At 40.2% G+C, this 27,409-nt stretch overlaps 1 protein-coding gene and 1 long non-coding RNA gene across 3 annotated transcripts in view; one reads left to right on the forward strand and one right to left on the reverse strand.

Annotated features, from left to right (window-relative positions):
• The window catches only part of LOC133623866 (low density lipoprotein receptor adapter protein 1-B), a 125,466-nt gene that overhangs the window by 24,579 nt on the left and 73,478 nt on the right, over window positions 1–27,409 (reverse strand). For both annotated transcript variants that reach the window (XM_061987325.2, XM_061987324.2), the window contains exons 2-3: window positions 18,672–18,814; window positions 17,796–17,908 (exon numbers count right to left, since the gene is read on the reverse strand). In XM_061987325.2, coding sequence (XP_061843309.1) covers window positions 17,796–17,908; window positions 18,672–18,814 — 256 coding nt within the window. The remainder of the gene's footprint in view (window positions 1–17,795; window positions 17,909–18,671; window positions 18,815–27,409) is intronic.
• Window positions 21,869–22,751, forward strand: LOC133623566 (uncharacterized). Its single transcript, XR_012051193.1, has 3 exons — window positions 21,869–22,000; window positions 22,081–22,141; window positions 22,449–22,751. It is a non-coding gene; the product is annotated as an uncharacterized lncRNA (long non-coding RNA).

The raw sequence follows: 27,409 nt of genomic DNA on the forward strand, positions 1-27,409 counted from the left end.
GTACAAACGAACAATTAACTTTCACTTTAATCATACTATCATTGTTGTGATATTAAGCAAAATAAGCAATACTTTTACTTTTGTTGAAATGTTTACACTGTTACAGAATATTTCGTTTTGCACTTTTTTGTATTGGATGTTTATCTTTATTTTTGCACATTTTAAAGCAAAATAAGCAATACTTTTACTTTAGAAATGCTTATACGATTGCAGAATATTAAGATTTGCACTGGATGTTTACTTTTATATTTGCACATTAAAAAGCAAATAAGCTACTTTTAATTGTGTTAAATGTTAAAAGTTTTAAATGTTTACATTGTTACAGAATATTTTGTCATGTTGTTGTCAATGTTGACTGAGTGGCCATACTTTTTTTTTTTGTAAATAAAAGTCATGCCTTTTGAAAAAAATGGCCTACATTTATTTTTTCATCTTCATTTTAAATTAAAAAAATAATCGGTAAAAGGAAAAATAATCTATAGATTAATCGAAAAAATAATCTATAGATTAACCGATTAATCGAAAACATAATCTATAGATTAATCGATAGAAAAATAATCGTTAGCTGCAGCCTTAATTTCTAGAATGTTTTTTTTTTTATCCATCCGTCATCATGTCTTTAATGTTTGTGAACGATAGGCAAAATTCCAAAAAAAGTGCAGTTCTCCTTTAAAGCAAGGCCACTAAATACGTAATAGTGCACTGTAACATTTGTCACTGTAAATTCACAGCAAATTACTTTCACAGTAATTTACTGTCACTGCAGAGCTGTGGTTTTACAGTTGATTACAGTAAAGCTACGACTAGAGATGTCCGATAATGGCTTTTTTGCCGATATCCGATATTCCGATATTGTCCAACTCTTAATTACCGATTCCGATATCAACCGATACCGATATATACAGCCGTGGAATTAACACATTATTATGCTTAATTTTGTTGTGATGCCCCGCTGGATGCATTAAACAATGTAACAAGGTTTTCCAAAATAAATCAACTCAAGTTATGGAAAAAAAAAATGCCAACATGGCACTGCCATATTTATTATTGAAGTCACAAAGTGCATTATTTTTTTTAGCATGCCTCAAAACAGCAGCTTGGAATTTGGGACATGCTCTCCCTGAAGAGTGTGAGAAGGTTTAGGTGGGCGGGGTTGAGGAGGTGGTGGTGGGGGGGGGGGGGGGGTGTATATTGTAGCGTCCCGGAAGAGTTAGTGCTGCAAGGGGTTCTGGGTATTTGTTCTGTTGTGTTTATGTTGTGATACAGTGGCGCATATTTGTAACAGTGTTAAAGTTGTTTATACGGCCACCCTCAGTGTGACCTGTATGGCTGTTGACTAAGTATGCTTGCATTCACTTGTGTACAGTTCATTGCTGTAAAATGTACAGTAAGGGTGGTGAAGTGAACTATATTTATATAGCGCTTTTCTCTAGTGATTCAAAACGCTTTTACATAGTGAAACCCAATATCTAAGTTGCATTTAAACCAGTGTGGGTGGCACTGGGAGCAGGTGGGTAAAGTATCTTGCCCAAGGACACAACGGCAGTGACTAGGATGGCGGAAGCGGGGATCGAACCTGCAACCCTCAAGTTGCTGGCACGGCCACTCTACCAACCGAACTATACCACCCACACATATCGTGAGTGATGCTTTGAAACCATGTATGAACAACAAGCAGTTTAAGAAAAAGTATAAAAAAAATGATTCTTAAAATATATGAGAAAGTATATAGATCACCAAAGGGTGGCATATTTTTTCTTCTCTTGAATAATGTTTTATCATATCATCAGTCTTGTGTTTACCTATGTTTAGATTGAGTGTATTTATTGTTCATTAGTCTTGGGTTTATCTTATTTACATTGTGATTATTGGTATTAATTATCCATCCATCCATTTTCTACCGCTTATTCCCTTTGGGGTCGCGGGGGGCGCTGGAGCCTATCTCAGCTACAATCGGGCGGAAGGCGGGGTACACCCTGGACAAGTCGCCACCTCATCGCAGGGCCAACACAGATAGACAGACAACATTCACACTCACATCCACACACTAGGGCCAATTTAGTGTTGCCAATCAACTTATCCCCAGGTGCATGTCTTTGGAGGTGGGAGGAAGCCGGAGTACCCGGAGGGAACCCACGCAGTCACGGGGAGAACATGCAAACTCCACACAGAAAGATCCCGAGCCCGGGATTGAACCCAAGACTACTCAGGACCTTCGTATTGTGAGGCAGATGCACTAACCCCTCTGCCACGTGAAGCCGGTATTAATTATATTTTTTTTAATTGAAGAAGGCAAATTATTGAATAAATGTTTTTTTTATATTTTTATATTATTTCCTATACATTAAATTTAATTATTTGATATTTTTGAATCATTTTGTAAAGTGTAAGAGTGTGGGACTTGATATGTTTTGACTTTCTCTCCCTCCCTTTTGATTGTATAAATGGTAAACATATGAATAGAGATTAATGTGTGTCTTAAATACCAAAGCTTTTGTTGTTTTTTCGAGCTATAATGTGCACGGGTATTTAAAACGCAGATATATAATTGTTTCCAAACGGCAGCAAAACGGCTGATCTAACAAAACAGGAGTCACCGTCATGGAGTCACTAGCTGCAAAAGCTAGCTCTCCAATTAGCTAAACAGATTCAAAACTCCACAGTGACGTTTTGTAGGGCTGCAACAACTAATCGATTATAAAAATATTTGGCGATTAATTTAATCATCGATTCGTTGGATCTATGCCATGCGCATGCGCAGAGGCTACTTTTTATTTTATTTTTGTTTTATTGTTTTTATAAACCTTTATTTATAAACTGCAACATTTACAAACAGCTGAGAAACAATAATCAAAATAAGTATGGTGCCAGTATGCTATTTTTTTCCCCAATAAAATACTGGAAAGGATAGAAATGTAGTTTGTCTCTTTTATCCGATTATTAATCGATTAATCGAAGTAATAATCAACAGATTAATCGATTATCAAATTAGTTGTTAGTTGCAGCCCTAACGTTTTGGTGGATTTAAAATATCAGTCGAGTGGGACAAACAAGTCGTCTCTATATTCAAGCTATTATCACATGTATCTGATTTATGACACCAAATGACTTCCAAATAAGTACAAACCCCAAAAGTTGGCACGTTGTGTAAATGGTAAATAAAAACAGAATACAATGATTTGCAAATCCTTTTCAACTTATATTCAATTGAATAGACTGCAAAGACAAAATACTTAACGTTCGAACTGGAAAACTTTGTTATTTTTTGCAAATATTAGCTCATTTTGGAATTTGATGCACTGCAAGAGTTTAAAGACAACATTTCTTAACGAGCTATTGCAAGGAATTTAGGGATTTCACCATCTACGGTCTGTAATATCATCAAAAGGTTCAGAGATTCTGGAGAAATCACTGCACGTAAGCGATGATATTACAGACCTTTAATCCCTCAGGCGGTATTGCATCAAAAACTGACATCAGTGTGTAAAGGATATCACCACATGGACTCAGGAACACTTCAGAAAACCACTGTCAGTAACTACAGCTGGTCGCTACATCTGTTAGAGCAAGTTAAAACTCTACTATGCAAAGCGAAAGCCATTTATCAACAACACCCAGAATTGCGGCCGGCTTCGCTGGGCCCGAGCTCATCTAAGATGGACTGATGTAAAGTGGAAAAGTGTTATGTGGTCTGACGAGTCCACATTTCAAATTGTTTTTGGAAACTGTGGACGTTGTGTCCTCCGGACCAAAGAGGAAAAGAACCATCCAGACTGTTATAGGCGCGAAGTTGAAAAGCCAGCATCTGTGATGGTATGGGGGTGTATTAGTGCCCAAGGCATGGGTAACTTACACATCTGTGAAGGCACCATGAATGCTGAAAGGTACACACAGGTTTTGGAGCAACATATGTTGCCATCCAAGCAACGCCCCTGCTTATTTCAGCAAGACAATGCCAAGCCACGTGTTACAACAGCGTGGCTTCATAGTAAAAGAGTGCGGGTACTAGACTGGCCTGCCTGTAGTCCAGACCTGTATCACATTGAAAATGTGTGGCGCATTATGAAGCGGAAAATACCACAACGGAGACCCCGGACTGTTGAACAACTTAAGCTGTACATCAAGCAAGAATGGGAAAAAATTCCACCTGAAAAGCTTCAAAAATTGGTCTCCTCAATTCCCAAACGTTTACTGAGTGTTGTTAAAAGGAAAAAGCCATGTAACACAGTGGTAAAAATACCCCTGTACCAACTTTTTTGCAATGTGTTGCTGCCATTAAATTCTAAATGAATGATTAATTGCAAGGGCAGCACGGTGGAAGAGAGGTTAGTGCATCTGCCTCACAATACGAAGGTCCTGAGTAGTCTTGGGTTCAATCCCGGGCTCGGGATCTTTCTGTGTGGAGTTTGCATGTTCTCCCCGTGACTGCGTGGGTTCCCTCCGGGTACTCCGGCTTCCTCCCACCTCCAAAGACATGCACCTGGGGATAAGTTGATTGGCAACACTAAATTGGCCCTAGTGTGTGAATGTGAGTGTGAATGTTGTCTGTCTATCTGTGTTGGCCCTGCGATGAGGTGGCGACTTGTCCAGGGTGTACACCGCCTTCCGCCCGATTGTAGCTGAGATAGGCTCCAGCGCCCCCCGCAACCCCAAAAAGGGAATAAGCGGTAGAAAATGGATGGATGGATGATTAATTGCAAAACAAAATTAAGTTTCTCAGTTCGAACATTAAATATCTTGTCTTTGCAGTCTATTCAATTGAATAAAGGGTGAAAAGGATTTTCAAATCATTGTATTCTGTTTTTATTCACGAATTACATAACGTGCCAACTTCACTGGTTTTGGGTTTTGTACATGGAGTATAGTTGCCGATTTCTGGATGTTTTTAGAGAGGGTACAGTGAGCGCTATAGAGGACATTTGATGTGTTGACTCAATTGTTAGCCATTTATTTAAAAATGTTGATTGCATAAAAAAAGCCAAGCATGTGTGTTCTTGTCTTAATAAGGATTGTGAATGATAGACAGTACATCTCTTTCCAATGTTTGCGTTTTTCCAGTATGATTGATCTGATGATATGGTCAGAATGCAGAAGGGTTACTACACTGACGTAAAATCTACGGAAATATATTCGGCGAGGTATATCCAAAATGGCCGACTGAATTTGTGGCATTTTGTGATGTTTAGACAGTATTTTCACATACTCTTCGTATTGTAAACTCAATTGGCTATGGTTTAATGGATACAATTAAACACAAATAAGCATATAAAGTCAACTTGTTTTTCCACTCTACTGGTACTTTAAAAAACAAAGAATACAAAAAGAATGTCATTGTAAGTTAATAATACTAACACAGACACTTGTAAACGTGTTAGCATATTTGCTAATGCTAACAACGCTAGCTTGATTACATTACGACAGCACATATGAATTGTTTTTGTTATCTTGTAAAACTTACAAACGTTGCCTGGAGTGATGAATGAAGAATCCTTACGAGCAGAAACGCTATGGGCGATTATACTTCCGATTCAAGGCACAAAACATAAGTACATTTTCAACCTGCACACCTGCAGTGAGCGAACTCGTCTAAAAGATGGCGCCAAAGCACAAACAACACCTTTTCATGGTCCCTGTTGGTGTTACATATGAAAACTATTAGATTTACGGCTTATAGTCTGGAAAAAACTGTATTTTTTTTACATTAAATTACACTGACAATTTCATTAAATAAACATTTTTGAACAAAATGCTGTGTTTAAAAATTCTGTTTGTCAAAAACTTGACACCATTAGCTGATTCTGAGACATCCATTGCTTCGGTCTTAATTTACCGGAGGTGGAATAATAATGATACTTTGAGATATGTCTGCACTGAATTAAAAAAAACAAAAAAAAATATTTTGACAAACTGAATATTTAAACATGCATTTTGCTCATTATTTTTTAATAAATGAAGTTGTATTGATGCTAAAAAATTTTGTTATATAATTGTCAGAAAAAAAGCTTTACACAAATTGCCCTCCATACATTATGCTTCTTTATTGTTGTTTACTTTTGCTATGTATTTAAATTTCTATGTCAGACCAGCTATGATTTTCAATCCGGCCCGCTAGACGTTCTACATATTTTTTTTAGACCTTTAACATCAAAACTGTAGCCGCCATTATGATGTGCAGTGATGTTTTTAAATGACCGTAAGTCTTGAACTATAAAAAGTATTTTAATGGTTGAAATCTGCATTTTTGGGTGTTATAGGAGTTATTACGGTAATCTACATCACAGGAGCTCAGACCAGGACCAAAGCAGAGTGAGCGGGGTTTATTTTCAGAGCAGCCAGCCCCAAACGCATGTGTCAGGAACAGTTTCGGAAGCAGATATTTACGTGATAATATATCATATTGTAGGTGTTTATTACACTTTGCATTCATATTTTGCTGTTTGTTACATTTTTGTTGCGTTTTGTTTGATTGTTTTGCTTGGTCTGAAAAGTAAAAGAGGAGCGATGTTCATATGTTGTTAATATTCAGTGTTTTATTGTTCATAGTTAATATTGTAAATCCCACTTTCTTTATTTTCATGTACATTTTGGGTGTCCCATTCAGTAAAAAACTAACATTCCATTCCGTTTTATGTCATAGCGTTTTTAGAACTCTATCGGACATTGTAACTTTTGGTATGAGTGTTCCTGAAAAAAAGAGACCCAAACACACATACTGTACAGCAGATTTTTACAGCTAAATGTGTATATATCATTTATACACACATACACATTGGGCCCCCCCAGACACATTTTTTCTCTCAATGTGGCCCCCGAGTCAAAATATTTGCCCAGCTCTGTTCTATGTTAAGTAATGTTAATGTTCAGAATGAAAATCGTAATTTTTACAGTAATTTGTTGTACCGTATTTTCCAGACTATAAGGCGGACTTAAAATTATTTTTTTCTTTCTCAAAACTCGACAGTGCGCCTAATGTAAGGAATAATTCTGGTTTTGCTCACCGACCTCGAAGCAATTTTATTTGGTACATGGTGTAATGATAAGTGTGACCAGTAGATAGCAGTCAAACATAAGAGATACATGGTAGGAGATGACAATATGACTCTACTAAACAACACCAACATTGTATATGTTCCATTGAAAATATAGAACATTACACACGGCGCTCAAAAATCTATCAAAATGTTTTAGTATGACTTTGGTAAGCTATGAAGCCGCTCCGCTTGGTGGATTGTCGGCGCATTAAACATACAAGTATTATTATGGTGTGTGTATAAGGTAAGACATATCTGGCATTTTATTTCACAATATTATGCAAAACCAACTTTTCTTACCTTCTGGTACCTGCTGATCTGTACCGGTAGTCGATAGAAAAAAAGAAGAAGCCTATATTCTTGTTATGGGGCATTCATCCTCCGCTGTTGCCATTTCTAATATAAAGTAGTGTAAAGTTCTTACTTATATCTGTCAGCAAACTTTCCATGAAAGCGCTAAAACATACCGGTGTAGTGAGTTTAAATTATTCACCCAAGGAACTTTAGTTATTAGAGAGTTCCGGTCAGACGCTTTTTCACGGGACACATTTACGGTTGGTGTTGTTTCTGGATGAGGAGATGCTGCTCTGTTATTGATTGAAGTAAAGTCTGAATATCATTAAAACAGTCCTGAAGCGACTGTCAGAAAGCGACTTGAAGATGATCTGTAAAACATAATCTATGCAACATTTTGACCAAAGAACCACCATTAAATGTTATGTAGACTACAAGGTGTTTTACATTTAGAAAAAAATTAAATAATAATATGACTCCTTTAATGGGCCCTATAATCCGGTGTGCCTTTTGAGTGAAAAAATATACAAAATAGACCATTCATCCGCAGTACGTCTTATAATCCGGTGCACTTTATGGTCCGGAAAATACGATAATGATACAGTAAATCTTGATCGTATTTTACTGTTTAAAGGGGAACATAATCACCAGACCTATGTAAGCGTCAATATATACCTTGATGTTGCAGAAAAAAGACCATATATTTTTTTTACCGATTTCCGAACTCTAAATGGGTGAATTTTGGCAAATTAAACGCCTTTCTAATATTCGCTCTCGGAGCGATGACGTCACGTTGTGACGTCACATCGGGAAGCAATCCGCCATTTTCTCAAACACAGAGTCAAATCAGCTCTGTTATTTTCCGTTTTTTCGACTGTTTTCCGTACCTTGGAGACATCATGCCTCGTCGGTGTGTTGTTGGAGGGTGTAACAACACGAACAGGGACGGATTCAAGTTGCACCAGTGGCCCAAAGATGCGAAAGTGGCAAGAAATTGGACGTTTGTTCCGCACACTTTACCGACGAAAGCTATGCTACGACAGAGATGGCAAGAATGTGTGGATATCCTGCGACACTCAAAGCAGATGCATTTCCAACGATAAAGTCAAAGAAATCTGCCGCCAGACCCCCATTGAATCTGCCGGAGTGTGTGAGCAATTCAGGGACAAAGGACCTCGCTAGCACGGCAAGCAATGGCGGCAGTTTGTTCCCGCAGACGAGCGAGCTAAACCCTAGCTTCCCTGGCCTGCTGACATCAACTCCAAAACTGGACAGATCAGCTTTCAGGAAAAGAGATGAGGGTATGTCTACAGAATATATTAATTGATGAAAATTGGGCTCTCTGCACTCTCAAAGTGCATGTTGTTGCCAAATGTATTTCATATGCTGTAAACCTAGTTCATAGTTGTTAGTTTCCTTTAATGCCAAACAAACACATACCAATCGTTGGTTAGAAGGCGATCGCCGAATTTGTCCTCGCTTTCTCCCTTGTCGCTGGCTGTCGTGTCGTTTTCGTCGGTTTCGCTTGCATACGGTTCAAACCGATATGACTCAATAGCTTCAGTTTCTTCTTCAATTTCGTTTTCGCTACCTGCCTCCACACTACAACCATCCGTTTCAATACATTCGTAATCTGTTGAATCGCTTAAGCCGCTGAAATCCGAGTCTGAATCCGAGCTAATGTCGCTATAGCTTGCTGTTCTTTCCGCCATGTTTGTTTGTGTTGGCTTCACTATGTGACGTCACAGGAAAATGGACGGGTGTGTATAACGATGGTTAAATCAGGCACTTTGAAGCTTTTTTTAGGGATATTGCGTGATGGGTAAAATTTTGAAAAAAACTTCGAAAAATATAATAAGCCACTGGGAACTGATTTTTAATGGTTTTAACCATTCTGAAATTGTGATAATGTTCCCCTTTAAAAAACTGTTAAATGGTGGTATTTTTTCTTGACAGCGATGAAGCGACAACATGATTATGAAACAGCATTCTTATTTTTTTTGCAACATGGATGAAGTATGACCCACATACTAGCAATGCCCAGGACACCACTGCAACTTACAAATGTTACGGCCTTAATTGCGGGGAGAGAGTTGAAACAGATGCCCTATTTTTTTTTTTCCAAGGAGGTCGGAATAGACGCCCGTATATTAAAAATGATCAGTCATGCGGGAATTATATATTATTCACCAGAGTGAATATCATTAAGCGTCCTCTGCTATTTAGGAATTCCACGCATTGGGATTCCGACCACAAGCACACAATGGCTGCAAAAAGAAGAATTGACAGCATTGCGCTCACGTTTGATCATCCCAGCAGAGGAATATCAATACAAAGCCTCAGCTTCAAAGAAGGTTCTCTGTGTGTGAAGAAAGAACGCGTGCCAGGTGAAAAAACTGCCCGTCAGGTAGCTTTAATAAGCTGAAATAATGCTATTTTGGGGTCACATCTAGGGATCTCAATCCTTGAGAACCTCCGATATCTGTTGTGACGATAAATTGGTGCTGGTCAATTGGAGCGTGTGGAGTGATGTGATCACTCGCTGTGTGTTCATGTGGAGGAGAAAATGGGAAAGATTAGGTAAGGTGGGGGAGCTATAGGGGAGGGGATCAAACAGCCGGCCTGTTCTAGCTGATAAGGTGGATCAGAGGACCACACACAGGACTCCAATTAATAACTTGCTGATGAATGGTCTATTTTTGATATTTTTTCATAAATAAGGCGCACCGGATTAAAAGGCGCATTAAAGGAGTCATATTATTATTTTGTTTTTCTAAATGTAAAACACTTCCTTGTGGTCTACATAACATATAATGGTGGTTCTTTGGTCAAAATGTTGCACAGATTATGCTTTACAGATCATCTTCAAGCCGCTTTCTGACAGTCGCTTCAGGATGCTCCGTTTTGTGGGCGGTCTTATTTACGTGGCTCACCTTCAACAGCGTCTTCTCCCCGTCATCTTTGTTGTAGCGGTGTAGCGTGCAAGGACGGGAGTGGAAGAAGTGTCAAAAGATGGAGCTAACTGTTTTAATGACATTCAGACTTGACTTCAATCAATAACGGAGCAGCATCTCCTCATCCGTGGCTCACTCGTGCAACAACGCCGGAAATGTGTCCCGTGAAAAAACGTCCGACCGGAACTCTCTTATAACTAAAGTTCCTTGGGTGAATAATGTTAACTCACTACACCGGTATGTTTTAGTGCTTTCATGGCGAGTTTACTGACAGATATAAGTAAGAACTTTACACTACTTTATACTACAAATAGCAACAGCGGAGGATGAATGTCCCATAACAAGAAGATAGAGAAAAAGAAGAAGCTTATCGACTACGGTGTCGGCACGGACTACAAAGGCGGACGCGCGCAATTTCTCAGGACTTATGCAGATCCCAAATACATATCAGCAGATACCAGAACGTAAGAAAAGTTGCTTTTGCATAATATTGCAAACAAAACGCCAGATAATATGTCTTACCTTATACACACACCATAATAATACTCGTATGTTGAAGCACAGTACAATCAATCAAGCGGTGCGGCTTCATAGCTTACCAAAGTCGTACTAAAACATTTTGATAGATTCTTGAGCGCTGTGTGTAATGTTCTATATTCTCAAAGGAACATATAAAATGTTGGTGTTGTTTATTTGAGTGATATTGCAGTTTACACGTATATCTTATGTGTAACTGCCATCATATTGCAGTCTACACGTTTCTCTTATGTGTGACTGCCATCTACTAGTCACACTTATCGTTTCACCCTGTACCAAATAAAATAGCTTTGAGGTCAGTAAGCACAACCAAAATGATTCCGTACACTAGGCGCACCGGGTTATAAGGCGCACTGTCAAGTTTTGAGGAAAAAAAAGGATTTTAAGTGCACCTTATAGTCCGGAAAATAAGGTATTCTTACACATTTGAATAAAGATGACCTTTTTAAAGCTGACTACTGACCTACAAATTATTGCCGATTAACGATATTATTGTCAACATTATTTTGAGACCGAATTAACCACTGATATGTGCATGTGCATGTAGTCAAACGCCCGCAGCTGCTGAAACATATTCAAAAGAGTGACTGGAAAAGATACCGACTTCATCTTCATTCGGTTAACTGATTTATCGGCCCAGGCTTAGGTATGTCAGTCCCTTATTTTTTTGTGATTGTTACAACCTTAAGTGCCAAATATCTCAAAATATTAAGTTAATTAGACTTTTTCATATATATCTCTGTATATATACAGGTAAAAGCCAGTAAATTAGAATATTTTGAAAAACTTGATTTATTTCAGTAATTGCATTCAAAAGGTGTAACTTGTACATTATATTTATTCATTGCACACAGACTGATGCATTCAAATGTGTATTTCATTTAATTTTGATGATTTGAAGTGGCAACAAATGAAAATCCAAAATTCCGTGTGTCACAAAATTAGAATATTACTTAAGGCTAATACAAAAAAGGGATTTTTAGAAATGTTGGCCAACTGAAAAGTATGAAAATGAAAAATATGAGCATGTACAATACTCAATACTTGGTTGGAGCTCCTTTTGCCTCAATTACTGCGTTAATGCGGCGTGGCATGGAGTCGATGAGTTTCTGGCACTGCTCAGGTGTTATGAGAGCCCAGGTTGCTCTGATAGTGGCCTTCAACTCTTCTGCGTTTTTGGGTCTGGCATTCTGCATCTTCCTTTTCACAATACCCCACAGATTTTCTATGGGGCTAAGGTCAGGGGAGTTGGCGGGCCAATTTAGAACAGAAATACCATGGTCCGTAAACCAGGCACGGGTAGATTTTGCGCTGTGTGCAGGCGCCAAGTCCTGTTGGAACTTGAAATCTCCATCTCCATAGAGCAGGTCAGCAGCAGGAAGCATGAAGTGCTCTAAAACTTGCTGGTAGACGGCTGCGTTGACCCTGAATCTCAGGAAACAGAATGGACCGACACCAGCAGATGACATGGCACCCCAAACCATCACTGATGGTGGAAACTTTACACTAGACTTCAGGCAACGTGGATCCTGTGCCTCTCCTGTCTTCCTCCAGACTCTGGGACCTCGATTTCCAAAGGAAATGCAAAATTTGCTTTCGTCAGAAAACATGACTTTGGACCACTCAGCAGCAGTCCAGCTCTTTTTTTCCTTAGCCCAGGTGAGACGCTTTTCGCGCTGTTTCTTGGTCAACAGTGGCTTGACACGAGGTATGCGGCAGTTGAAACCCATGTCTTTCAAGCGTCTCTTGGTGGTGGATCTTGAAGCACTGACTCCAGCAGCTGTCCACTCCTTCTGAATCTCCCCCACATTTTTGAATGGGTTTTTTTTCACAATCTTGACCAGGGCGCGGTGATCCCTATCGCTTGTACACTTTTTCTGACCACAGTTTTTCCTTCCCTTTGCCTCTCCATTAATGTGTTTGGACACAGAGCTCTGAGAACAGCCAGCCTCTTCAGCAATAACCTTGTGTGTCTTTCCCTCCTTGTGCAATGTGTCGATGGTTGCCTTTTGGACAGCTGTCAAATCTGAAGTCTTCCCCATGTTTGTGTAGGCTTCAGAACTGGACTGAGAGACCATTTAAAGCCCTTTGCAGGTGTTTTGAGTTAATCAGCTGATTAGTTTGTGGCACCAGGTGTCTTCAAAATTTAACCCTTACACAATATTCTAATTTTGTGACACACGGAATTTTGGATTTTCATTTGTTGCCACTTCAAATCATCAAAATTAAATGAAATAAACATTTGAATGCATCAGTCTGTGTGCAATGAATAAATATAATGTACAAGTTACACCTTTTGAATGCAATTACTGAAATAAATCAAGTTTTTAAAAATATTCTAATTTACTGGCTTTTACCTGTATATATATATTAGAGATGCGCGGATAGGCAATTATTCCATCCGCAACCGCATCAGAAAGTCGTCAACCATCCGCAATCCACCCGATCTAACATTTGATCAGAACCGCATCCGCCCGCCATCCGCCCGCACCCGCCCGTTGTTATATATCTAATATAGACGATGCAAGGCATTAGTGAGGTTATAAAGCTTTTGCCTGTTAAAGAAAGGAGACTGATCCAATGCAGCACAGACATTCGCGTGCCACGCTGTCACGACCCAGACGCACACCAGTGCGCAATCATATGGGAGCCGCGCTGAGCGCACCTCCAAGCGCGTCTCGCTGCCGGCGACGGCCGGGTATGAGCCCGACGCTCCAGCGCCATCCATTTTCAGGGCTAGTTGATTCGGCAGGTGGGTTGTTACACACTCCTTAGCGGGTTCCAACTTCCATGGCCACCGTCCTAGCTGCTGTCTATATCAACCAGGGTGAGCCCCACCCCTTTCGTGAGCGCTCTGCGCGCGGAGTGACCCCTGTTACGCGCCCCCGGCAACAGGGGTGGCGGGCAGGTAAGCTGCGCGGGCGGAGCGCGCGGAGTGACCCCTGTTACGAGCCCCCGGCCACGGGGGTGGCGGGCAGGTAAGCTGCTTACCTGCTGCGCCTGACGCCGGCCGCGGCGAAGGCGGACGAGACGGGGTGTTGGTGCGGTGGGCGCGGTGGTGACCCTGGACGTGCGTCGGGCCCTTCTCGCGGATCGCCTCAGCTACGGCTCCCGGTGGGGCCCTCTCGGGGGAAGGGGCCTCGGTCCCGGACCCCGGCGAGGCGTCCCTTCTCCGCTCCGTAAAAGTGTCCATCTCTTTTCTTTTCTTTTCTTCTGTTGTGGCATATGCTGCAGGTGCCTGCTTGTTTTTCGTATGTGGGTAACAACATTTAACTATGTATATATATTTCCGAATTGGTTTAACTGCCACGCGCCTGAATCTATTTAAAATCTAATTTTTTTAAATAATTTGAACCACCCGACCCGACCCAACCCGCGGATAAAATCTAATTTTTTTTAATTTCATCCGCCCGATCCGCGGACTCCGCGGTTGTGCCCGCAAACCGCGCATCTCTAATATATATAAATGATAAATAAATGGGTTGTACTTGTATAGCGCTTTTCTACCTTCAAGGTACTCAAAGCGCTTTGACACTACTTCCACATTTACCCATTCACACACACATTCACAGACTGATGGAGGGAGCTGCCATGCAAGGCGCTAACCAGCACCCATCAGGAGCAAGGGTGAAGTGTCTTGCTCAGGACACAACGGACATGACGAGGTTGGTAGTATATATATATATATATATATATATATATATATATATATATATATATATATATATATATATATATATATATATATATATATATATATATATATATATATATCTATGTGTGTGTGTGTGTATATATATATATATATATATATATATATATATATATATATATACTATTTTTCCACAAAGTTTTTAAATACACAAACATTGATCCTACATAGATAGTGTTTAGCGCTCTAGTTGCCAGCTGGCAATTAGCACGCCAGCTAATGTTTAGCATGGCAGTTTTGAGCCAGCGATTATTGCGCCAATTGCCAGCTACTTATTAGCTACACTACTGCTATTATCTAAATATCTTAGTATTGCACAATAACAAGGTACCTTTATCACCAGTTTAATATAAAATGCTTGTTTTGTTCTACAAAATATATCTGTAGGAGTCTCCGCTCTATCATCAGTTTGGGGGTCCTTCACCTGGACAACGCTAAAGATCTGCACTGGATGGCAGTAAAAAGACAAACTCGGAGCTCATCAATAATAATAATAATAATAATAATAATAATAATAATAATAATAATAATCAGTTCGTGGTGAAGTTGGTAGAGTGGCCGTGCCAGCAATCGGAGGGTTGCTGGTTACTGGGGTTCAATCCCCACCTTCTACCATCCTAGTCACGTCCTTTGTGTCCTTGGGCAAGATACTTCACCCCTTGCTCCTGATGGCTGCTGGTTAGCGCCTTGCATGGCAGCTCCCGCCATCAGTGTGTGAATGTGTGTGTGAATGGGTGAATGTGGTAATACTGTCAAAGCGCTTTGAGTACCTTGAAGGTAGAAAAGCGCTATATAAGTACAACCCATTTAAATATAGAAAAAAACACCACCAAAGGCTTCCTTATTTTTCACTGTCGTGCACAAGTTGCAGACATTCTTTGTGTATGTTTTACGCTAGAAAAGTGTTTGTCCATCTTAAACATTCATTTATGTGCCAACAAATTTACACGTTAAAGTAATTTGTTGGTAAATGAGAGACGACGAGAGATTATAGTCACACTTCAACATCTCTAACATCTTTGCTAGGTCAGCATTGCAAATGAAAATATTTTCTTATTTGCCTTACCCTATGAATAGAGGTGAAATGACTATAAAAAATACCTTGTCAATTAGGAAGTAAATGTGTGTATACTACATTACCCAGAAGGCTTAGCGATATAGGCAAGGAACAAAAAGTAGATCTGTGCTATGCGGGAGAACCACAATTGTGCCTTTAGAGCAATAAAGAGTTAGAGAACTAGCAAATTCCTGAAAGGGCTGAAATGTGCATTTTTTTGCCTGAAAAATAAAAAATATTAATAAAAAAAATGAAAACTTGTATTTCCGGACTGTAAGCCACTACTTTTTTTCCCGCGCTTTGCACGCTGCGGTTTCCAAAACGGTGAAGCTGATTTATGGATATTTATTTCGCTATAGGCCATAATGTTTTGTATACATCAGATAGGTTTCATATAAGACCGACACAAACAATTAAAAGGTGTGTTATTTTTTTGTGTTATAGCGCCATCTTTTGGACAAGTTTGCTCACTGCAGGTGCTGCAGGTTGAAAATGCCCTTTGTGTTTCATTCCTTGGACCAGAAGTATAACTGTCCATAGCTTTTCTGCTTTAAAATATTCTTCTTCATCACTTCGAGCAACGTTTGCTTCATCACTTCAGTTTTGTTTGATAAGCCGTTTTACTGCCGTGCGACAGGCACGGTTTGGAAACAATTAAGGTATGTAAATAAACATTTACAAAATTTTTCGTACCACTTATAGTCCAGTGGGAAGATGCGACTCAAAAATTGGCTGTACAGTTTATAAAAGTTTTACAATGGCTACAGTTTGACATTAGAACAGATGATTATTTCATAGGTTGGCACACTTTCACTTCAAAGGCTTTTCTTTTTGTTTTTTCTTTTTTACTGTAGAGTACGTGTCAAACTCAAGGTCCGGTGGCCAGATCTGGCCCGCAAACACCTGGAAATGATATGTGTCCATAAAGTACTTAATATTTTCTCACGAAATGTAATGGAATTTTTTTCATTTTGACAGAAAAACTATATGTACTGCTTGAAATTGCATACCTTTTAAACTTTATTGGGTATCTAATATTGCAACAAATTTCAAAGTATATATTATCATACTTTCCAAACATGTTTTTGTCTGAATAAAAATACTCAACTTTACAGCAAACTACCCATCAAATTAATAAAAATGACAATACATTTTACGGTGTTCTTTACAGCTTATAAGAGTAAATTGAGAAAAACTACTACTGGTTTTTTGCGTTAAAATTCTGCCAGTTTTTGACTGTAAAATCTACGGTTGTTGTTTTTAACGGTGTATTACTGTAAATGAAAGACAGTAAAAAGAAAAATTATGGTATAAAAACTGGCAGCTAAGTTGCCAGAATAAAAAAAGGAACTTGTACTGTTTTTCCATTAACAATATAATGTTGTAAAAAAACAATGTACCGTATTTTTCGGAGTATAAGTCGCTCCGGAGTATAAGTCGCACCTGCCGAAAATGCATAATGAAGGAAAAAACATATATAAGTCGCACTGGAGTATAAGTCACATTTTTGGGGGAAATTTATTTGATAAAACCCAACACCAAGAATAGACATTTGAAAGGCAATTTAAAATAAATAAAGAATAGTGAACAACAGGCTGAATAAGTGTACGTTATATGACGCATAAGTCATTCAAATAACTATAACATATAGAACATGCTATACGTTTACCAAACAATCTGTCACTCCTAATTGCTAAATCCGATGAAATCTTATACGTCTCGTCTCTTACGTGAATGAGCTAAATAATATTATTTGATATTTTACGGTAATGTGTTAATAATTTCACACATAAGTCGCTCCTGAGTATAAGTCGCACCCCCGGCCAAACTATGAAAAAAACTGCGACTTATAGTCCGAAAAATACGGTACATTTAATAGTAAAATTGTGGCAACCAAGCTGCCAGCTTTTTCTGTAAAAAGAACCCCAAAAACTGTGGTTCGGTTTTCCCATTTACCGTAAAAAAAAAAATATATATATATTTTACAGTAAAATTTTGTAAATGTAAAGTTTTTACTGTAAAATCGACAGTCTACTTAAAACAATTTATATAATTAATAATAAAATCCAGAGGCAAATTCATACATTATTCACTGTTACAAGCGGCCCTCTGATGGCAGCCATAACTGCCATGTGGCCCTCAATGAAAACCAGTTTGACATCCTTGCTGTAGAGGTATTAAAATGCCAAGATATTTATTAAAACAATCACCTGTAGATGGAGACGTTCTCTATTAGAGCCGCAGTGTCGGTGTCGGTGATGACGATGCCTTTCGGCGAGACCGTCAACGTTACTTTGCGGAACTTCTTAGGGCCCGCTCTGGCCTGAGGATGAAAAAAAAACAAATGCATAATACAGAAACAAGTGAGAAACTTGTGAAATGTATGCACTGAAATGCTATTTGTAGCCCAGAATATGTGTGTGGGCTGGCTGGCAGACAGGTGCCAGCTGACCCCCCCGTGGGCGCACCATCTGGGGGTTTGATTTGGCCGTAATGCTGAGCTAGCAGTCTGGGAGGGCGCCTGTTGACCTCCTTACGGCGCCATTAGCTCGCCTATGCCAGCACTTTGTTTCTTTGACACCCACAGGACAGCGTTTCATGCGGAGGAGAACTTTAATGGCATTTAAAAGGTGAATTAAAGGCTGAGAAGGCGTGAAGGTCTTTCCCAAGGACAGAAATGGTGTCACGCTTGCAGGGTCGGAGCCTCCACTGATTTTAACTGCGCTGAAAACTGTGGCGCTCCAATAAGTAGGAAGTGCTGACATGCACGTTCCCAGCCAGGAAAAGACAATTGCAGTAGTCGCACATGTAGCAAACATTCCCATTGGGTCGATTGGTTTCCTAGGGAACAGACGGTATAAATCAATTCTATCTTAATCCGGACAAGAGTTTGACTCCCTAATTGAGATGTAGCGAGGGGCCCGGGGGGGGGGGGGGGGGGGGGGGTTTATGATGAGAAAGCCTTCAATACGATTAAGCACTGCTCAGTGAAAAAAGATACACAATGGAGGGAAATGGTTGACAATAGGAAAGAAAGTGCTGAATTGCAGTTTCCAAACGTCTCAAAGAAGTCCCAATGGACTCACCATGGTAACGATCCTGCGGATGGCAGTGGAGGCCATGTCCTCCCCTTTGGGCTGGACCACCAGCGTCATTCCCAGGTACTTGAGGTTGAACGCCATCCCCTCAAGAAGAGTCTCCTTGGTGTCTGTCCAATTCTCTGGAAGCTCTGTGTGGCAAAACACACAAAACTTAAACAAATATGTCCAAAACGGTTTTATTCATCAAAGAATACAATTCTAATAAATATGCATTAATTAGATTCTATTTTTATTAGGGCTGTCAAAGTTAACGCGATAAAGAAAATTATAGTTAACGCTTTAACGACGATAATTGTTTAAACGTTTTTGACCCTCTGTCCGTTCCGTAGTTTGGGAAAATGTGAAATGTCGTCCAGTTACTTTTGAATCACGACATCATGGCTATGGCATATTATTTTACAACCTGTTCTGATTGATCATCTGCAATTGCAGAATGTTTAACAGGCTGAATATTATATTTTATTAGTAAGTAGGTAGAAAAGTTCAAACATTTTCATGCAGAGATATGAATGCCATTAACTTGCACTACTGTGCAGAAGTGTGGGGCAATAATTACATGACCACACTATATCTACTCATCATCCTGCAGACAAAAGCAATTTAGGGTCATTTATTTCAGACAAATACATTTTTCTTACATTCAAAACTATTGAAATGTAAAGATCTTGTGGAACTACAATCAGTGCAAATTACATATAAAGCAAAAAACTATTCACTGTGCAAAAGTGTTTCCACTGAAAGGGAAGGGTGTTATAATTAAACACAAAGAAGCTTTTGTGTTTCAGTATGTCGAGTCAAACTATGGAACAGTTTCAATGCGGAATTAAAAGAATGCCCAACCTTAATTTTGTTTAAAAATAACGATATAAAGACATAATTTTCAATATGTACAAGAACGAGGGTTTCTAACAATCACAAAGTGTTGACATTATTAATATTATAATTATTTGGGTAGTTATTTAGTGATTGGTTGGCGATATCGTCAATTAGTGCTTGTATTCATGTGACTATATACAGTTTGAAACGTGGGTTTCAAAAAGCATAATGCTTAAAAACATTTCATTAAAGCAAATTAATTTTCCAGTTATTGCATTAAAAACTTTAAAAGTATCTGTCTAGGGTACATTTATTAATGACAACAAAGTATATCTTTCTGGGATTAATCGCGTTTTCAGTAAAAAGATTTTTTGAAAATTTTGAGCACATTAAAAATACCACGATAATAATGATATCCGTGATAAGACATTTTCTTACTGTGCATACCAGTGACGTGCAGTCACTAGAGGCAGGTGAGGCGGGGCCTCCCCTGCCATCATGGAAAGAAAAAAAATGTAAAAAGAAAAAAAATGTATTAAATTGTTATATGTATCCAGTGGTTATACTATAAAGTTATTTTCCATTTAACTTCACCAGTTTTAGATTAGTTTTATTTAAAATCGCTGAATTTTCACATTTGCCGTTCAAATACTGAGAAGAGACGGTGCGGTGATCAGCAGCCAGTTGAGGCACGTCACTGCGTTGTGCCTCACCATGGATTGCGGACTCGGCTAACTGCTGGCCTGCTGTGCAGTGAGACCGTATTGCTATATGAACTATATTATACATTTCCATAGTTTAGTTAGCTGAGGTATATAATGTACAGTGTATTTTGTCAACAACTGTATGTGTGTAACGTATTTCTTGTGCTGAGCGATCATAAAACGGCTGCAAAAGACGCACTGGCTGAGGCTCGCAGTAATCCCGCCTCCTGCACCCCCGCCGTAGAATGCACCCCCTGACGGGAGTGTTATATCAACTAAAGCCCACACTTAAACTTTCCACGTGCAAGATTGAATCTATTTAAAAAAGTTATTTCATAAGAAGCCAAAATGTGCAAAAACAATAATGTTCGTGTTGGAGGAGTTGTGAATGACTGCAGGGCCACAACATTAGGTACACCTGCAGACTGCAGGTGTACCTAATTCACAACTCCTCCAACACGAACATTATTGTTTTTGCACTTTTTGGCTTCTTATTAAATAACTTTTGTAACCTATTTTTATGGGCTTTCCTCTTTGTGATGTTAAGTTCCTGTTACGCGCTGTTATACAGTATATGCCTTGAGCTCTTATTTTGAAGGCGCTAAGAGCGGAAGTGATGACACGTTGGAGTGGAGCGGAGGTTTTTGAAAGAAGGTAAATAAAGTGGTCCTCGTGTAAACTGGAGCCTTCGTGTTTGTTATTTTGTAGTTTCATACAGTATAGGCGACATTTATAAACCCTCGGTTACACTTTTTTAAATAGATTCAATCTTGCACGTGGAAAGTTTAAGCGAGGGCTTTAGTTGATATAACACTCCCGTCAGGGGGTGCATTAATCCAGCACAACAGCGGCGCATGGACTTCATTTATAAGTAAAGGTAAGACCATGATAACGTTTTTTTTATTAAATGTGCTTTTTTGTGTGCTACAGTTTGTATGTGTAAAGTTAAAGTTAAGTTAAAGTACCAATGATTGTCACACACACACACTAGGTGTAATGAAATTTGTCCTTTGCATTTGACTCATCCCCTTGATCACCCCCTAGGAGGTGAGGGGAGCAGTGGGCAGCAGCGGCGCCGCGCCCGGGAATAATTTTTGGTGATTTAACCCCCAATTCCAACCCTTGATGCTGAGTGTCAAGCAGGGAAGAATGCTGGTATGAGCTTTTAAACATAACCCGTTAACTGCTGCCAATCAAATGGTGAATAAGATACTCTTTAGGGTTCATATGTTTGTAAATCTGACTGTGATGAAGTCTGTGCCTCACCAGCCATGAACCTCACCGCACGTCACTGGCATATATATATACGTGTATACACATACACATTCACATGTATAGACATGCCCGTATATACATACACACATTACCCAGTGTATACACACACATACCCGTGTATACACACACATACCCGTGTATACACACACACACATAACCGTGTATACTAAGGGTGTAACGGTACATGTATTTGTATTGAACTGTTTCGGTACAGGGGGTTCGGTTCGGTTCGGAGGTGTACCGAACGAGTTTCCTCACGGACATATTAAGTAGCGCTCTGCATGGACGGACATAAGTAGCGTACCGCACGTTGTGTAAACAATGCACACCGAGGCACAACCCACGGCATGCTGGTGTAACGCAGGTGTCAAATACATACTTTTGCGGAGACTATTAGGAGCACGCAGCTCTCCCTAGTCACGTGACCGCCGCGGTCCAATCAGCTGTGCTTATAAGCCGGTAGCAGGAAGTGGCCAGTAGACTGGACGTGAGGGGAGAGAGATTGTATTTCTGCTCGAGGTAGGTTTTTATTCTCGTTTTCACCCGAAATATTGTGCTGACGGGATTCTAAACTAAATGCCTATTTGTTAACTTTATAGAGCCGACTACCAGCGCCGGATTTTTTGTCATTAGCTGTGTGTGACTGTAGAAGCGGAGTTGGTGAGTCCATGTTTATGAAAATAGCACCTCGAGCATTAATCTTTCTTTGATTGTTTCATTACAACAGTCTTTGTGGCATATTTCTCAATCATCCATATACAAGGTTTATGACTTGAACCAATGATAACTATTGTGTATTGAATGTAGGGCTGGGCGATATACTCGATATATCGCGGGTTTGTCTCTGTGCGATATAGAAAATGACTATATCATGATATTCGAGTATACGTTCTCAAGCAGTTGCTTTTAGCTGGGGGGCATTAAACTGCATGCGTTTCTCACTCTTTCCTGTCTCTCCTTCTCACAGACACTTAAACCAAGCGCACCTTCTTACATACGTCACATACTGTCACGTGAGCAACGTCACATGGCGACATGGTAACGTTAGCTGTGATGCTAACAGCTAACGGTGTGGTTTGAGTGGAAATACGAGAGAAAGAAGGTGCGAATCTGGTAACAAATGGAGGAATAATTAATTCCCAAGAAAAACAGCACGGGGTCCATCGTCTGACGGTGGTTTGGCTTCAAGCGGGAATATGTCTTTACATCATGTCAACATCTCCATTCGGTGCCACACCAACTAAATGCCGAAGCAACTATTTCCACATCAACACCGTAGGACATATACTATGTGATATGCAGCTCACTTTTATGTGACACTTATTGAAATATCTTGTGTGTCATCATGCACAAAAGTGCACTTATAGCTTGTTTTAAAATGTCTCTGACAATCTTGCACTTTCTGTTTTGGAAAGGACATGAATGTTTGTGCCACTGCTTAATAACTGTTTAATAAATACAGTTTTGCTAAATTGACTTAGTTGTGATTTCCCTCTCTGCATGAAAGTTTAAAATGAGCATATATTAATGCAGTATGAACAAGAATGTTTTAATGTAGACACGTAGAATCATCATACTGCTGTGATTATATGTATCAAGTGTTCATTCAAGGCTAAGGCAAAATATCGAGATACATATCGTGTATCGCGATATGGCCTAAAAATATTGAGATATTAAAAAAGGCCATATCGCCCAGCCCTAATTGAATGTACTTTTGAATGTGTTTGATAATAATCACGTTTAGCGCACTGACTGAATTGTATAGGTCATATTTATGCTGCTAATGGTTATTTTAGCACTTTATTGCATATTGCGATTCTGACATGTATGTTGATTTAGATTGTATAATATTGAGGAAAAAACTAGAACCTGTTCTGAATACTTTATAATGCAATTAGTGTTATTTAATGAAGATATTTGATTTGTGTACACATTGATTTATAAGGATGGTCCTGGTTCTTACACAGGCCAGGCTTCTCTTTATGATGGCGAGCTAAGGAAAAAAAACATCTAGTCCAAGGATCGTTCTTGGGAGATTCCAGCCAGGAACCCCACCACCTGTTCTGTGGGCTGGTAGGAGGCTCTCGAGCCAACCCCCTACACATTTTCACCTTAACCATGGACTGTACTGCTTTACCCTCCAAAACCTTTCTCCAAGAACTCTATTATCTGAGCTGAGATTTAAACAAGATCCAGAGACACTAAATCATTGAATTGGAACACACACAGAGCTATTTCTATTTTTGGGCAGAATTATTATAGTGTTCCCAACGTTAAAAGGCTAAAGCCATTGTTTACAAATTTGGTAAATAAATTACCCCAAAATTTATATTTTGTTGTTTTCTTACTGTACCGAAAATGAAACGAACCGTGACCTCTAAACCGAGGTTCGTACCGAACCGAGATTTTTGTGTACCGTTACACCCTTAGTGTATACAAATACACATTCCCGTGGATACACATACACATTCCCGTGTATACACACACACATTCTCGTGTATACACACACACATTCCCGTGTATACACACACACATACCCGTGTATACACACACACATACCCGTGTATACACACACACATACCCATGAATACACACACACATTCCCGTGTATACACACACACATACCCGTGTATACACACACACATACCCGTTGTCGGAGGAAGATATTTACATATATCCGAATTTAAGTTGTACTTCTTTTATTTCATAGTCATATTTGAAAACAGCTCGTGTTTTCCATTTCTTCTCTTGCTGCTTTGTCTGCAAGTAAACTGTGTGTGTTAACCTTGAGGCTTTGGAATGTGTTTTTGACTAGCATGTATTTTGTCTACAGAGAGGGGAGAAAAGAGAGGGTTTTGGGATCGAGACAGACAGACCATTTTAGCGGGGCGATCCGAATGTTCTATGCTGTTTCTGTGAAAGTATATCTGCAAAGCTTTGCAAATATATTACAAAATACCTATTCTGTCTCTGGTGGTTTTTCAACTCAGCTTTAAGTGTCGTAAAGAGCTTGGGAGCGACTTGTGACTTGAATTCCCTGGGAGGAACAACTGGTCCAAAACGCAACAATTTGGGGGCCTCGTCCGGGCGACACGCTGAGAATTGGACACCTCTTACACTCTTCTGGACAGACTCACGAGTGGCCAAACATAAAACAAGGTAAGCAGAGCCTTTTTCTAAAATCTGCTTTAGGAGTCTGTCTTGAAGTATGTAAGTCAAACACTGTTTGTACCCCAGACACAGAGTGGACATTTTGATGGATTGATTGCATTTTTGCCTTGTCCGCCATTACATAAAAAGCTGTAAATAAGTGGTCAACTCGCGTCATTGTGTCTCGACTACCGTGACGGGCAGTTTCATTGACGAATAAACTAATAGTTGGGTGTAGCTCACCCTGGGTCATTGGTCGTCGCCTAAACGAGTAACAGGTTCGAGGCCTTTCGTCTGGGACGAAAAATTCTGAAGTAAGGGGTTCGAGGCCCTTCGTCTGGGACGATAAATTCTGAGATAAAAGACACAATGGCTACGGAGTGTGACAGACAGGAATGTGATGGCGGATGGGGGAAATGTGATGAATGGCTACCGTTTAATGATCAATTGAATGTGCTTTTGGTGACAATGGAATCAGCGGGAAGAGACAAAAAGGAGAACGTTTCATGAAAGGGTTAAGAGGGAGTTTACAACACTCTCTTTGAAAAATAAGGGTTAAGAGGGAGTTTACAACACTCGTAAAGTCGTGAACTCAAACGTTTGGTAAATAAAGAAAAGTAACTGGAAGTTTTATGGTAAAGTGAAACACAGAGAAAGAGCTTTTGTGCAGCTTTTTCCTTGTATGTGTGTGTGTTGCTGGTTGCGTGGGAGTGTGTGTGTGTGTGTGTGTGTGTGTGTGTATGTGTGTGTGTGTGTGTGTGTGTGTGTGTGTGTGTGTGTGTGTACGTGTGTACGTGTGCTAGTGTGTGTGTGTGTGCGCTCACTTGTGTGTGCGTGTGTTGCTATTGGTGACGGTGGAGTCCGCGGGGAGAGACGGAGGGGGGGAACAAGGTGAATTAGATAAGGACATGGCTCGAGCATAGGGCGAGAAACCTAACGGTTTAAAAGAAGGCTTACAGAACTTATGTGCTCGAGAATTTAAGAGTTTGACGGAAGTGAAAAGAAAGTTAGAGAAGAATAAGATAAAATGGACGGGCTTTCGCGCATGTGCGAGACTATTCAAACGACCCGCCCAGACTTTCACTAAGCCAACGCCCCCTACTCAAGTGCCAAGAGAGAGAGGTACTCACACGCCCTCTCTAAGCCATCGGCTCAAATTCTTAACCCCTTCCTTTGCACGTCTGACCATTTTCCCCCAGTAGATAACAACCTCTCACGTGCACAACAGACATTCTTGAATAATACACAACAGAGGCAGACTTTGTGGTCTCCTGTAACTGCTAAAGGCTCGCTGGAAGGCTACATTGACAAACAACCACATGACCCACATGCATACAAACACGCTCCAAAAAGGTAGAAGGACATGCATATCCACTTTTTCCTGAAATTAGTGGCCAATTTCAAAATATAAGACTTTTGCTGTTGCAGACATGCAATCCATTGTTGACAAACTCCCACCTGTGCCTGAAGGAGGGAGTCTTTGGCTTAACACGTTAGACAAACTAACAGCGGGATACACTCTCTCCGTAGCAGACTTTAGAGGCATTTTGTATCGTGTTTCCACACAAGATGGCCAAAATATGGAACAACAAGCAGGATTATTGGCTGAATCTTCGACTTCACCGGTAACACCGTACATAAGAGGCATAGCTACTGCTATGCGCAGTCTGTTTCCTCTTCCGTGTCAAAATACCACTCCTACATATCGGTGGAAAGATGGTGAGTCACCTTATGTATTTATAGACCAACCTAAAGAGCAGTGGTCACGTGCTACAGGTGTGCATCCCAGTAAAGAAGGGGAACACCGACAGTTTTTTAGACGAGCAGTACTTGACGCAATGCCAACTGTGGTGAGACGCAGGATGGATGATAACCCTGATAAACACGGTGCCAAAAACAACACATGGCAGGGACATCTTATTCATCACATGCAAAATTGGACAGAGCAGGATGGTGGTAGAGTAACAAGGAAACAACTACTTAAATTACAGATCGCTGAAGATGAAAAGTTAAAACAACCAAAAGGTCAAAGATCAGCTAGCGTATATTCAGCAGTGGGTGACCTTGCTTTTGAGTCCCAGCAGGTGGAGGAAAGAATCCTCAACAGACGTGCGACCAGACGGTTGGACTCGGGTGGTGGACACGGTGCTTTAAGGCCAAGACAGGGTGAAAACTGTTTCATCTGTGACCAGCCGGGTCACTGGCAACGTGAATGTCCTAACTCCTCTGAACGAGACAGGCTCCCAATTGCAGCCAAAACATCATACAGGCATGGCAAAGGACGCCCAAGGCAGAAGCCCCAGCAGGAAATACAGACAGGCCCCCTGCTGGACATAAGTGTCAACGGACAATGTTATCAGTTTGTGATTGACACTGGTGCCACACACTCATTTCTGAATGCAGAGGTACCAAAGAAACTGTGTGCTTCCTTTTTGAAGGTCGAAGGCTTCGCTGAGGTCACAAGAATGTTACCGGTCACCAAACCTCTTCCGGTTCAGTTTGCTGGACACACACTGAAGCACCCCTTCGTGGTTGACCTGCACACACCTTGCCTAATTGGTAATGACCTCCTTTACAGACTGTACCCTGACATTCAAAATCGCACAGAAGGAACCTTCCTGGTGTTACCTGACGGCTCAACCACCAAGCTGCGACACCACTACCAAAGCTCCTCCATGAGCTCATACTACAGCCTGAAACACCAGAAATGGCTGACATCTCCAATGCTCTATCAGTGAAAACCCTGGCTGACTGAGATGCTTCCGTGTGTACCGCCAC

Source organism: Nerophis lumbriciformis, linkage group LG26 (assembly GCF_033978685.3).
Source record: "Nerophis lumbriciformis linkage group LG26, RoL_Nlum_v2.1, whole genome shotgun sequence".
NCBI classification, from domain to species: Eukaryota; Metazoa; Chordata; class Actinopteri; order Syngnathiformes; family Syngnathidae; genus Nerophis; species Nerophis lumbriciformis.